The 14,420-nt window shown below is 56.8% G+C and overlaps 1 protein-coding gene across 1 annotated transcript; it reads right to left on the reverse strand.

Annotated features, from left to right (window-relative positions):
- Window positions 1-1,241: 1,241 nt before the first annotated feature.
- MRPL21 (mitochondrial ribosomal protein L21) lies at window positions 1,242-14,413 on the reverse strand. Its single transcript, XM_047823681.1, has 7 exons — window positions 14,267-14,413; window positions 10,038-10,095; window positions 7,862-7,947; window positions 6,527-6,690; window positions 3,857-3,909; window positions 2,762-2,865; window positions 1,242-1,356 (listed from the first exon to the last, which is right to left on the reverse strand). Exons 1-7 carry the CDS (start codon window positions 14,364-14,366, stop codon window positions 1,292-1,294), a joined length of 630 nt encoding a protein of 209 aa, XP_047679637.1. The 5' UTR covers window positions 14,367-14,413; the 3' UTR covers window positions 1,242-1,291.
- Window positions 14,414-14,420: the final 7 nt, after the last annotated feature.

The raw sequence follows: 14,420 nt of genomic DNA on the forward strand, positions 1-14,420 counted from the left end.
GTGGAAGGCGGATCCCGTCCTCAACTGTGTCAGCACGAGGACGAGGACGGTCCTCGGAAGTTCCTGGCGTGGCCTCGGCGGGAGTGCACCCCACGCTCCGGGGCTGGCTCCCGCCACCCCTCACACCCGGGCATCACGGTGGGGGGGGGGGGGGCGCTGCTGCCCCCTGGCGAGGCCCCGTCCTGCAGGGTTGCGCCCCCTGCTGTGCACGGAGGGCACTACGGGAGGGAGAGCCCCCCAAGGGTGGCCGGCATGGGGGGGGGGGGGCGCCTCCGCCTACAGAGCTGTCTTCTTCCTTCCCTCCCCTGCCCACCCCCCTGCAGGGAGGACCTGACAGGCGACTACCCCCCCTCCCCATGACTCCCCGACCCCCCAAGCAACTCCCCAGGACTCCTGCCGAAGAAAGCATTCACTCCTGTTCCACAAAAGGTTGTATTGTGCGACTTACAAGCCCTAACTGTTCTTTGGGAGGAAGGCCCTGCCTCCGGGAAGGACACAGAACAGGGGACCTTGCCATCGGAGAGCCCCTCTCCCCCACTGGCTCCCCCTGTCCCGGGCCCACTTTGGGTTCAGGACCTGTCGTCCCTCCTTGCCTGGGGGGTTAGCTGGCCTGACTCCCGGCACACAGATCTGGGCGGCCCCAAAGGCTTCTGGGACAGGCGGCTGCTTCCAGGACCCACTTGGGAACCCCTCCCGCCCCTCACCGCTCCAGGCTGCCCACTGTCCCTCCTCCCGTCCCCGCTGCCCCGCCCTTGGTGAGAGCGCCACCTCCCTGCACCGCAACCCTCCTTTCCTGCTGGACCGAGAGCAAAGGACAAGAACAGGGACTCTGGGCCCAGAAGGTTTGAACCCCAGCTTCTTGAAAAACCCAATCACTAGACACAGGTATACTCGGAGATGGGGTCCACTCGCTTTCTGTCCACCCACCTTGCCCAGAAGTGGAAGCCGGACTGTTTCTCTTGGCGTGGGCTCCCGGGTCCCGGCTGCGCCCCCCTCCACACCCTCAGGCCCCACCGCCTGCGCTGGGGTGGAGGACAGCCAAGAGAACCACAGTGTCCCTTGCACAAGCCTCCAGGCTGCAGCCCCGGGAGGGCCGTGCTTGTAATTCTTCCCGAATTCCAGGCTTCTCTGGCTCCGGGAGGCTGGCTGCTTAAAAAACTATGCTCACAGACGGGGGTTCAAGCTACAATGGCCTGTCACGGGCACGCGGAGATTTTACGTCACAACTCAGAAACCCGGTCTCCGGAAAACGGGAGTTTATTTTTATACTCTGTAAATAGTAGCTTCGCGATCAACACAAACACGGAGCGATCTCAATGGTGTTCACCCGGAGGACAGTCTGTGGGTTCACGATAACTGGAAAAGACAGACAAGAGGGTCACCGCTCGGCCACGGATTCTGCCGCTGTTCGTGAGCTGTAGTGAAACCCTGCTGCTGGGCCACCCGAACTTTCCATGGGGTTGGCCTCACACCGGCTCTCCCCAGGCGGCAGGCACGTGTGGGCCCCGCCGGCCACCTGCCGTGAGCGCGTCATGGCGGGTGCTTTCCTCTCTGCCCACACGGCCCACGGGCACCATCAGACACAGCAACACCAGGGCCTGGAGGCCAGGAGCGTCCTGGCCTGGGGGCGGACGGCCCGTCTGCCCGAACCTGGGGCTACCTGATGGCGGCAGAGTGTAGGAGAGGCTCCTCCTGGCCTGACCTGCGGGGAGGCCGGCCTACTGGTTCGGGATATTTTAGTGACTCCCCACTATGAACAGCTTAGGCAGCCCTTACGGCGTCACCAAGGACCGTGGGTGCTATACGCTCCCGGAGTCAGGATTCCGTAGCCCGTGTGTCCCAGCCACGAGGAGCCCCCACCCTGTCAGTTAACCGGGCAACGGAAGGTGGCCGTCGACTGGGGCAAAGAAGGGTGACGTGTGGGGGTCAAAAAGAACGGGGTGGCACGGGCCAGGCCTCGGCTGGGCGCTCCCCCAGGCCGGGGGGCAGAGAGTGGGTAGTGCCAGCTGGACTGAGACCCAGGCGGGTCTCCTCCAGCCTGGGGCCTCCTCCCTGTGAGCCCAGGTGCCCTCTACCCTGGATGCGTGGAGCCCGGCACCCACACCAAGAGGCTGGGCGGGGAAAGCCGGCCTCCTGCCCTTGCTCAGGGGACGCTCTCGCCTTCCTGACCCCTCGCATCGCACCCTCTGCAACACTCCTGCAGCGTGCTCCAAAACGCCCCGGGATGAGGCCTCCTCTCCCCTTCCCGCTCACTGGCCGCTGAGCCCACCCCACGGCCCCTCTCTTCCCTCATGTGCTGCTCACGAGCCCCTGCCTGTGCACCCACGCGGGGGACACGCACAGGTGACACGCACGAGTGAGGTCTCTGCTGTGAAGTCACCCCCCCAGACTCGCTGCTCCCAACTCCACCCTGGGTCTCCCCGACCGCGCCAGGGTGCCTCCTCCCTGCGCGGCTCAGGCGGTCGGCCACCGCGGGTCAGGGCCTGCCTTGTCCCGTCGTCCCCACGCTGCAAGCTGCCCGAACCGACATCACGCGGCTCCCCCGGTCCACGGTGGGCTTTGCCTCTTCCCTCTCCGACCTCTGACCTCACCCCCTGCCACCTGAGGGGAGCCTGAGGCTCCCGGGCCCTCCCTCTGCACCCCTCCACCTGTCCGTCCCCCTCAGACCTGTGAGGCCGGGCAGAGCTCCCTCCCCGGGGTGTGGCCGCTGTACCCCCGGCGGAGCACGAACAAGGTGCCAGCCACACTTTCTCTAACTTACCTTTCTTCTTCCTGTAGTTTTTCCTTCTCTGAAATTTCATATTGATTTTTGGCCATGATTCTGTCTTTTCAATGACTGTGGCTTCTACCCGAACGAGATCCTTTCTAGAAGACAGAAAATACCCTTTCGATTATTTTCCAAGCTTACTAATGCTTTCTGTAAGAATTTCCAAAATGAAGTTTTACCGTTGTGTGTGTGTGTGTGTGTGTGTGTGTGTGTGTGTGTGTGTGTGTTATAAAAGTGATATGTCCTTTACCCTGCAGACGTTTTGAAAAGCACGTAGCAGCCTGATCAAGATCAGTGCAGAAAGGGCAGGGCTGGGGGGACTGGCAAAGCAAGTGAAGAGGGATAAACTCCCAGTGATGAAATAAATCAGTCACGGGGACGTGACTACAGCAGAGAATACAGTCAATAAGGCTGTAATCGCTTCGTGTGGTGACAAACGGTGACCAGGCCCGTGGGGGGCGTGCACTCTGCAACGTACGAAGGTACCACACGCCTAAAACGAACGCCGTGTCGTATGTGAATTATACAATTCAACACCATAAAAAAAGAACAGCGTCAGGGTGCCTGGCCGGCTCAGTCAGTGGAGCACATGGCTCTTCATGTTGGGGTTGTGAGTTCGAGCCCCACATTCGGTAGAGTTTACTTTAAAAAAAAAAGAAAAGAAAAGAAAAGAAAAAAAGACAACAGGGGCGCCTGGGTGGCTTAGTAGGTTAAGCGCCCTGACTCTTGATTTTGGCTCAGGCCACGATCTCACGGTTTGTGAGTTCGAGCCCCGCGTCGGGCTCTGAGCCGACAGCAAGGGGCCTGCTTGGGATTGTCTCCCTCTCTCTGCCCCTCCCGCTGCTTGCACGCATGAGTGCACCCTCTCTCCCTCTTTCTCTTTCTCAAAATAAACAAACATTAAAGCAAAACAAAACCAAAACAAAATCAGCAAGAAGATCGCAGCATAGTCCGTCAACAAATCGTAAGGGCCTATGCCGTAATAAGTTAGTTAACGGGACAACGCTGTGGTCCGGAGATCCTCTGCCTGGCGACCCTGCGGTGGCCCGCGTGGGTCCTGGACAAAGCCAACGTGAGCGAGCGTGTTACCCGAGGAGCGGCTTGCCAAGTAACGTGAAGTTGTCGGCTCCCACCAACAGCACCTGCGGAGCGAAACAGACACGTTACCGGCAAGTGACACGAGAGCTCATCGATCAGGCGGCGACACAAACACCCTGGAGAATGAGACAGTGTGCCGATGGCATGCCGCCGACCAGGCTACCTCATGAGTCGGTGCCTGGGACGGGAGCTGCTCAGGAGCTGGCGAGTGGCAGCTGGGGCAGGAAAAACCGAGTCCTCGACCCGGTGATTCGGTGGCTCTTTTGTTTTTTTTTTCCTTTTTAACTTTTTATTGGGGGGTGCCTGGGTGGCTCGGTCGGTTCAGCGTCCGACTTTGGCTCAGGTCATGATCTCACGGTCCGTGAGTTCGAGCCCTGCGTCGGGCTCTGTGCTGACAGCTCGGAGCCTGGAGCCTGTTTCAGATTCTGTGTCTCCCTCTCTCTCTCTCTGACCCTCCCCCGTTCATGCTCTGTCTCTCTCTGTCTCAAAAATAAAATAAATAAACCTTAAAAAAAAAAAAAAAAGAATTCTTGGGGCGCCTGGGTGGCTCAGTCGGTTGAGCGTCCAACTTTGGCTCAGGTCATGATCTCGCGGTCTGTGAGTTCGAGCCCCGCGTCGGGCTCTGTGCTGACTGCTCAGAGCCTGGAGCCTGTTTCCGATTCTGTGTCTCCCTCTCTCTCTGAACCTCCCCTGTTCATGCTCTGTCTCTCTTGGTCTCAAAAATAAATAAAATAAAACGTTAAAAAAAAAAACTTAACTTTTTATTGGAAGTTATGACATAGACAAGGAGAAAAATGCATAAATCATACTGGGGTACTTTTTTTTTTTTTTTAAGTTTACTTCTTTATTTCAGAGAGTGCAGAGCGAGCAAGGGAGGGGCGGGGGGGGGGCGGGGAGAGAGAATCCCACGCGGGTTCCACACTGCCATCAAGGAACCCCACGTGGGGCTCAAACTTACGAACCGGGAGCTGAAATCAAGAGTCGGATGCTTAACCGACTGAGCCCAGCGGGGGTCTCGTTCTGTGGAATCTTTTGAAGCAGCTTGTAATGCTAACCCTGCGCACTCAGGTTCAAGTGTATTTTCTGAGGACTGCGGAATCCCATCCAGCAGCCTTTCCCGGCACGGCCAAGTGCGGCCTCCCAGGACGACCTCTTTGCGCTGCAAGGGCAGGGTTTTTATTGAAGTTGGAGAACCATCTGAAGTTTGACTGGTAAGAAAAATACCTGAGTGTATGAAACTTAAACATCTAAAGGCAAAAAGCGTCTTTTGTAGCAGTGTAAATGGGCTCTTTATGCCAAACGATGACAATCAAAAAACTTTCACGGTTCCTTCAAGGACGATGTGTTTCCTGCTCCTAGAATCTAGATTTCCTAAGTTAGGAATAAACAACCCGTGTTAGGTGAGGCTTTCGTCTATGTTAACGTGATGTGTTTGATGTCTTTGGGAGGTGCCTGGCCAGCTCTGTCGGTCAAGCGTGTGAGTCTTGATCTCAGGGTTGCGAGCTCGAGTCCCATGTATAGAGATTGTTAAAAAAACAAAACAAAGCAAAAAGCCTTTTTAGAAGCCTTCACAGATACACTCTTAAAGGCTCCCGTTACTTTAGACATCACAGAGTAAACCCGCTCGTGCTCACGAGCTCATGAGCGGCCACTGTGTCATTGAGGAGAGGAGAGTTCTGAGGGTTGCTGATGTCCAAAACAGTTAATTAGTCCAGCTCTGGGCTCAGATCACAGGCTGGGAGAAGAACTTCTTAGAAACAGAATTTAATGCTCTGCTTGGTGAAATACATGAAGAGTCTGCAATCACAAAGGAAGAAGTCTTAATGAAAAAAACCACACGTGTCATGGTACGTTACGCTAACAGTTAAACCTATCCTACAGAAATGACCTAGTGCAGAGAACTTAAATTTTGCATACTTTTATAAGTAGAACAGGCCGAAAACAAATAGAGCCGCCCAAAACAGCAAACAGAATGCTAAGTGATGGGTAGAAACGCTAAGTTCACAGACGGAGCGGTGTAGAACAGCCGGCAAGATCAATCAGTCCCAGGGAAATGCCTCTGAATCCATCAGGGGCGCCCGGGGGGGCTCAGTCTGTTCAGCATCTGACTCTGGATTTTGGCTCAGGTCGTGATGTCATGGTTTGTGAGATCGAGCCCCACGTCGGGCTCTGTGCTGACAGTGTGCAGCCTGCTTGGGATTCTCTCTCTCCCTCTCTCCCCTGCTTATGCACGTGCTGTCTCTCTCTCTCTCAAATATAAAAAAAAAAAAAAAAAGAAAAAAAAGCAGCAGCCATCGATTCGAAGGCCAGAGTGGTGTTCCAGCTGAAACATTTCTCCCGTAACATGGGGTTGAAAGTCTACGTGTTCGCCTGGATGCCCATTATGTTCTGTGGGAGCACGTTACGGAGACGGGAGACGAATCAGCACACGTACTTTCCTCTGCGGAACGTGCTGCCTGCCTCCCTGTGACAGGGTCTCCTGGGTGGGTGGGTGGGTGGGGGGGCAGCCGCCCGCCCCTCCCTGCCTGCCACCCTCGGGGAGGATGCTGCTCTCCTGCCCCATGGGTATGCTTGCTTCACCCGCCGACCTGAGGGAGCCTCCCCAGTGATGCGCCCGGGGAGCGGGATGGCACGTCTGGTGACTGTCACTGACGGTCTCACCTTCTCCAGCCGGATCCTCTCCCCACACGCGACGTCTAATTCATTGTCAATTAAAATCAGGTCCTCGGAGGTCACTTTCCACTGGTGGCTGGCAAAGTGCACCACGGCGAAGAGCCTGCCGTACTGGCCGGTGGCGATCAGCTCGTTCACCTTCCCCACAACCTCTGGGGGAAGGGGGGGGGAGAGGGAGAGTCAGGACCGGGCCGGGTCGGTCAGCTACTCATGACCGGACGGCAGCCGCTCCACCCCACCCGGCCCCAGCCGCTGTGACCGTGGTACAGGACCACGTGGCCCCTGCTCCCTCTCAGCGGGACAGGAAGCTTCCCCGGCAGCTGGCACCCTCGAAAGGGGAGCTCACAGCCGGGGGGCTGCTTCCTCTCCCTGCCGCGGGCAGTGTCAGCCCGCTGTTCCCAGGAGCACAGGCGCTCGGGGCACGTGGGGCTTTTCCAGACCAAGTCCCCAACCCCACACGATACCCCGCTCTGGCCTGAGCACTGTCTCTCTGACTCTGGGGAGGACAAACCTTCACCCTGTTCGATTCCCCGTCTTTACTAAGAAAAGGCCAGAGGACTGGCAAAGCGAAAGGAGAGGCCGTTTTGCAGGTAAGGAAAAGCTAGAATTATGCCACATAGCATTGGGGTCTACCTGGAAGCTTCTGCCCACACAGCTCCCTGCTTCCGCCGCCCCGGCTCGGGTCGCAGCCCCTGCGGAGCCCTGACCCACCAGCCTGCGCGGGGCCGGGTGCGCGGGGGAGGAAGACATCCTTCCTGCCCTGAAAGCGGAGTCCAGGCCGGAAGCCGCACCGAGGAAGGGCAGGACGCTGTTTAGCTGGCGCGGCATCTCAAAGACGCCACCCGCTACCCTGCGTGTCTAGCTCTGTAAAAAACACCGAGGGTGCCGCGCCCCCTCATGGCAGCCACGGCGGCCGGCCACCCCGTCCCTCCTCACGGCCACAAGCCCCGGGCGGACACCCGTCCCGACACCCCGACGGTTTCTCCAACGCCCAGGACGGCACGGGCTCCCGCTGCCCGCCGTGCACCCTGTTCTTCTGATCGCGGACAGATCTGTCCCTGACCCTGTGCTCCTACCGTGGCGGGAAGCACGGATGGCCCGGGGGCCCCTCCCTCACTTACGCAGCCTGCCCTGAACGTGCTCGGTGCTCAGGAGTATTTGCTAAGTGAACGACGGTTTAACTTTTTGTGCTCGGTGGCGAAAATGGGCCTGAGCATTCACACTGGGCCTCAGAGCGCCCGGCGACGCGACGTCCTGCCTGCGGCCAGGTGACCGCCTCTGTCAGGGAGGGGGGCACCGCCCTCCAGCTTCTGCCCCCGTTACCTGCGTGCTGTCTGGTCTCCTCAGCTGGGTCTGGCAGAACAACTTCTGGCCAAGGCGGTGAACTCAGCGACGTTTCAGGAACGTACCTGTAAAACGTTTTCACACGTGTGCGTCACCGTTCAGAATCTGTGAGACGGGGCTGCGCTCCCAAGCCCGGGGGCCGAGGCGGGGGCACGGCAAGTGCAAACTCACGGCCGTGCTGCCACGTGACGACCGAGGACAGGCTCCCGCACAGCCTCTCGGAAGGAGCAGGGATTCCAAGGAACACCCACTAATCACTCGTAATTAAAACGGAATTCCGACCATCTTATTCCAGAAGATCCCCTCCTTGGAATAACCACACCCCGGGGCCGGTGGCCCATCCGGGGAAGCCGGGCCCTCTCAGTGTCCCCAGGGCACACATGCTCGCTCGCTCAGAGGTAAGGGCTGCAGCACTGTGCTCCCCTCCCCCCAACACTCCACAAGAAGATAAGAAGCTCTCAGCACCTCCCCCCACCCAGCCCACCGGGCTCCTGTGTCTCATCTAGGCACTCGAGGGCCCTGAGGGCAGGACTCCAACGTCAGGACCGTTTCCTGTGCTCTCCCCCTTCCCCGCCAGCCCGAACCTCTAACTCCCACCCGGCAGGGGCCTGCTCGGCCTTCATGGGGGACAGGAGCCAGGCAGGCCTGCGTCTGAGGCCCAGCTCTGCCGCCAGAGTAACGCGACCTTGGCAAGTGTCTCACTAGCCCGCGGGCCGGTTTGTCTCACTGAGCAAAGGGGAATAAAAGACCCCCCCACCCCCCCGGGGCCGGGCAGGGTCAGGAGGGTCAGTGTGCCCGGAAGGCTGGGCAGGGGGGACGCGCTCAGGAGCAGCAGCAGTGCCGTCGCGTCTGTCCTGTGCCGCAGCCAGGCATCTGCCCGCGGCACAGGAGCCGGGAGCACCGGGCAGGGAGCCTGGAGGCAAAGAGGGCCGCGGGGTCTTTCTGACTTCCGGATCTACTTCTGCCTCCAACTACTGTCGCCTGCAAAGCGGGGAGAGCTCGGGAGAGCCCACACTGAATTATTCAGAAGCGTCTTAGAGCTTCTGTCCCTTTGCTGCCAGATGGTGACAGGTCGGCGTTTCTGCTGCAGAGCTCCAGCAAGGAGGAAAGGCCACTTGACAGGCAGAGCCGCCGACTGCGCAGCAGGACCCACGTCGCCGGCGGTCAGCAGGTGCTCAACACAGACCTGTGAGTCAAACGCTCTCCGGGACGGGGTCCGCTGGCCACAAAATTAAACCGGGCTCGTCCGCTGTGCTGACCTCGGAGCACCCAGAGACACGTCCCGGCTCTGCGGCCAGGCAATGACCTCTGACGGACCCGGAGGCGCGGAGTCTGTGTGTGGGAGCCCTGGTCCCCCTGCCGGGTTGGGCGGCACCCCGCTGCAGACTGGCGAGCTGGAGGCCCGTGGGGAAATAGGAAGAATCAGGCAAATTAACTACAATCCCCCTTCAGGGGCTCTCTCTGTAAGCGGATTCTGTCTTTCGACTTCTTCTCAACGTAAGAGAGCCCTGAATGTCTCCATTTCTGAGATCCTGTGACCCAGGGGCAGCTGACACTGTGGGACAACTTCCCGTCCGACAGGCACTGCCCTAAGCTCTTTAGACGTGGAAATTTACTGAGTGCTCACAGGACTCCACCGGGATGGACACGAACATCACTCCCATCTTGCAGAAGAGGAACGGAAGCTCAGAGTGGACCACCCGCCCAGGGACCTGCCCCAGGCTGCGAGAGGCGGGGCCGGGATAGGAGGCGGGGATAGGAGGCGGGGCTTCCTCGCTTTTAACTGCTACTAGGGCGTGACTTTGTCAGATTCACTTCCTGTAGTTTTCCCCAAAGCGTGATGCTTTAATACTGAATCCGCTCTTCCCAGTGGTATTTAAGCTGTTCCTAGAAATTCTGATACAACCTTCCATACTCCCACTTGGAAGTCTCTAACTCGGAGTTAAAAACTTTGCTTAATAAAACACAGCTACGTAAGGCCCGGGAGCACACTCGTCTTCGGGTTTCTTGACGCCCCATCCACACTTACGTCGAAGGTTTTAGAAAAACTTTCAAAAAAGTTACATATTCTCGAAAACCCACGCATGTGCAGTTTTGGCTTTAGAACGACAGTCCCACAAACGAAGGGTCGCCCGAACCCACATTTGGACATTACCCTTGTGGAACTGAAGTGCTCTGTGAACCGAACCTTCGGGAAGCCGACCCCAGGGAAGCTGAGGGGACAAGAAAAAGGGGTAGTTACTGGTATGAAATGCCACAGCTCTTCACAAAGCTAAACACACAACGCTCTTGCTGGTGCCCGAGTCAGACCACCACACTATCACGTGCCTGTGGAATAATCTAGGTCACCGAAGCTAAAAGAACGTCACTTAGTTACTGCTTGTGTGTGTCCAGATGTGCTCATCACACCATCGGAAGTTTTCAAGCAATCTCTACACTCGATGTGGGGCTCAAATTCACGACCCCGAGACCAAGAGTCACAAGCCTCTTCTGACGGGGCCAGCCGCGTGCCCTTGACCGCATCATTGAAAAGAGCCCCAAACCGGAATCCCTCACCCACGCATCCACTCCTTGACCACCAGGGGCCCAGCAGGTTCAGATGCTGTTCTGGGCCTCCAAGACGGCCCGAGGGGCTATTCTCACCCCCGTACTGTCCCTCTCAGATGGAGCCGGTCTCTGTGACCGATGGCACATGGCATAAGCGATGTCGCAGAACTTCTGAGATTAGGTTATAAAAGACTGGAACGGAGGGCTCCTGCCGACAGGCAAGGAGTGAGATTGGAAATGGACTGTCCTGGGGGCGCCCGGGGGGTGGCTCAGTTGTTTGAGTGTCAGCTCACGATCTCACGGCTCGTGGGTTCGAGCCCCGTGTCGGGCTCTGTGCTGACAGTTTGGAGCCTGGAGCCTGCTTTGGATTCTGTGTCTCTCTCCCTCTCTCTCAAAGATAAACAAACATTAAAAAAAAAAGAAAAGAAAAAAAAGAAACGATTGTCCAGCCCCAGCCGACAGCCTGACTGCCATCTAATGAGAGCCAGAACCACCCAGCAAAACTGCTCCCGCACCCCTGACCATCCGAAACGGTATGACATAAAGTTAGACGTCTTTAGCGGCTGGGTTTTGGACTAACTTGTTATGCAGCAGGTGACCAATACACCAAGGGACAAAGGCAGTCGCCCCCTACTGAGTCAAGAGCCTGGAAATGAGATGCAGAGCTTAGGAGCAAAAAGAGCAGCAACTCAGTGATCGTTGAGGGTTTATTTATTCATTTATCTCTGAAGATGTTCTGTTATTAAAGTTCTTTTGCGGGGGTGTGTGGCTGGCTCAGTTGGTAGAGCATCTGACTTTTTTTTTTTTTTTAATTTAAATGTTTATTTACTTATTCTGCAAGAGAGAGGGAGAGCATGAGCTGGCGAGGGGAGGAGAGGGAGAAACCCAGGCAGGCTGCATGCTCCGTGCAGAGCCTGACGCGGGTCAAACCCACGAACTGTGAGATCGTGACCTGAACGGAAATCAAGCATCGGATGCTTTTTTATTTTTTTAAAAAAAATTTTTTAACGTTTTTATTTATTTTTGAGACAGAGAGAGACAGAGCATGAACGGGGGAGGGGCAGAGAGAGAGGGAGACACAGAATCGGAAGCAGGCTCCAGGCTCTGAGCCATCAGCCCAGAGCCCGACGCGGGGCTCGAACTCACGGACCGCGAGATCGTGACCTGAGCCAAAGTTGGACGCTTAACCGACTGAGCCACCCAGGCGCCCCTCGGCTGCTTTTTTAAAAAACGTTTTTAAAGTTTATTTATTTTGAGAGAGAGAGAGAGTGAGCAGGGAAGGGGCGGGGAGGGAGGGAGGGAGGGAGGGGGAGAGAGGGAGGGAGAGAGAGAGAGAGAGAGAGAGAGAGAGAGAATGAATCCCAAGCAGGCTCCCCAGTGTCAGCACAGAGCTCAATGCAGGGCTTGAACTCTCGAACTTGAGATAATGACCTGAGCTGAAACCAAGAGTCAGATACTCAACCGACTGAGCCACCCAGGGGACCCAACGTTTTTTTTTTTTAAAGTTTTATTTTTATTTTGAGAGAGACAGAGACAGTGCAAGTGGGGGAGGGGTGGAGAAAGGGAGGAGAGAATCCCAAGCAGGCTGCACGCTGTCAGCCCAGAGCCTGATTCGGGGCTGGGTCCCACAAACCGTGAGATCGTGACCTGAGATGAACTCAAGACTCGGATGCTTACCTGACGGAACCACTTCCGTGCACCAGAGTAGACAACTCTTGATCTCAGGGTTGTGAGTTTGAGCCCCATGTTCGGCATGGAGCCTACTTAAATTAAAAAAAAAAAAAAAGTTTCCTTTGTATCTATTTTTCTGTTTTCGTTATGAACACACGTTGACTTTTGTCAAATATTTCCTATATCTATTGACGCGTCTTTTTTTTTTTTTTTTGAGCTATAATTGACATACCATAAAATTCACCCTTTTGTAGCTACCTGTTAGCAGGTGTTCCCAACTATGGGTCTCTCAGGTTGGTTTCCTCCTCTCCTCTGCTACCTCGCTGCGCCTGGGGTTTAGATCTTGGACCTTCTCTCTCCTGTATCTACGACCACTCGTCTGGTGACTGTACTTAGCTGGATGGATTTGAGGACCACCAGGATGCTTAAGGTGCAGCCTGGACCTGACTCCCCACTTGACCATCTGCCATCACCACTTGCGAGTCTAACAGGCATCTCGAAACCTACAAAGGCTCCAGGTTCCCCCGAGTGCCTGCTTCTCCTCCCCATCTCACGTGACCACAACTTCATCTCTCCAGGTGCTCGGGCCAAAAGTCTCCATCATTTCGGACCCTTCTCTCTCCTGCCTTCACGGCTATTGGCAGTTCCTCCTGGTTCTCCTCTTCAAGAGATCCGGGTTCTGACCACCTATGTTCTCCAGCCCACCCCCACCTCCCGCCTGAACTACCACTAATGTCCTGCTCTCCCCATTACCTCCCTTCTCTGCACAGCAACTAGAGTGATCCTGCTAAAACCTAGGTCGGATCCTGTCGCTATTGTGCTGAAACTCTCCACGAGCCTCCTATTTCATTCAGAGAAAAAGCCAAAGCCCTTGCAGTGGCCTACAGGGCACGGGCAGCGTGATCCCCTCTGTCTCTCTGAGCCCATCTCGTTGTTCATTCCACACCCGCCGCTCAGGCTGCCTGGCTATTCCCATAACATGCCAGGCCCGTGCCAAGCACATGCCCACCTCAAAACCTGTGTTCCTTGACCGTTCTTCCCCTGGAACCTCCCTCCCCCGCAATCCACAAGGCTAATTCCCTTCTTTTCTCTGGGTCTCTGCTCAAACACTATCTCAGTAGAGAGGCTTCCTTGACCATCCAATTTAAAACTGATCCCCTCCCTCCCAACCTACGCTTTCTTTTTCTCTGTAAGACTTATCAGCTTCCAGCACACTATGTAATGTGTGTATTTAAAAAATATTCTTAAAGTTTATTTTCTTGACAGAGTGTCCAAGTGGGGTTGGGTTGGTGGGGAGGGGGGGAGGGAGGGAGAGAGGGAGGGAGACAGAGAGAGGGAGGGGGGAGAAGCAGGCAGGAGGGGGAGAGGGAGAGGGGGAGGGGGGAGAGAGGGAGAGAGAGAGAGAGAGAGAGAGAGAGAGAGAGAGAGACAGAGGCAGAGAGGGAGAGAGGGAGAATCCTAAGCAGGCTCCACTTTGTCTGTGTTTCTTAAAGTGGGCGTCCGGACTTGAACACGGCATTCCAGGGGTGGTTTTACGTGGGGGTAGAAAGCAGTGGTTTCCAGTGCTTTTGTAAAAACGTTCCTGCCAACTTAAAGCCAAGTTTCACCAGGGCACCTGGGTGGCTCAGGTCATGATCTCACGGTGGGTGAGTTGGAGCCCCACTCGCGGCTTGCTGCTGTCTGCTTGTCAGCACACAGCCCACATCGGATCCCCTCTCTCTGCCCCAACCCCGCTTGCACTCTTTCATCAACAAACAGTTAAAAACAAAACAAAACAAAAAAACCCTTCACCATTTCCCAGACGGGGACAGGGAAGGTTGGAAGAGTGGCTCGTAGCCTGGGGGCGATGGTAAAGCACAGGCGTCTGGAGGTCTGTATCCCTCTTCCCCCACCTCCCCGCCGTGTGACCCTGGGCAAGTTACCTAAGCTCTCTGAACCGAGCCTCAGTTTGCCCCCCCGGGTAACACCGGGCCTGCAGAGAAGTTGAAGGGCTGCGGTCAGCAGCTAAGCTCCTAAAGGACCCAGGATCCGAACCCAGGTTTCACCCACCGCAGGGCCGGTGCTATATTCGCCGCATCAGCGAAAGCGGTCAACACCGAAGGCACCGGGGCGGACACAGACACGCGCGCCCCGACCCCTCCTCTCACCCCGCCGCCCGGGTCTCACCCGCTCCGGGCCCCGACGCGCTCAGGACGCAGCGGCTGCAGGCGGACGCCAGCCGCCCGAGGCCGACCCGCACGGCCCGCGCGGCCATGGCCGCCGCCATCTTCCCGCGGCCTCGGCCGGAAGCGGAAGCGGCAGCGGCGCGAACCTTGTGCGT

Source organism: Prionailurus viverrinus, chromosome D1 (genome assembly GCF_022837055.1).
Source record: "Prionailurus viverrinus isolate Anna chromosome D1, UM_Priviv_1.0, whole genome shotgun sequence".
NCBI lineage: Eukaryota > Metazoa > Chordata > Mammalia > Carnivora > Felidae > Prionailurus > Prionailurus viverrinus.

Coding starts and splice junctions, on each gene's coding strand:
- MRPL21 (XM_047823681.1), bottom strand. CDS start 14,366: ATGGCGGCGGCCATGGCCGCGCGGGCCGTGCGGGTCGGCCTCGGGCGG. Junction 7,948..10,037: donor AGCACTTCAGTTCCACAAGG/GTAATGTCCAAA, acceptor AACGTTTTACAG/GTACGTTCCTGAAACGTCGC. Junction 2,866..3,856: donor CTTGGCAAGCCGCTCCTCGG/GTAACACGCTCG, acceptor TCTGTCTTCTAG/AAAGGATCTCGTTCGGGTAG.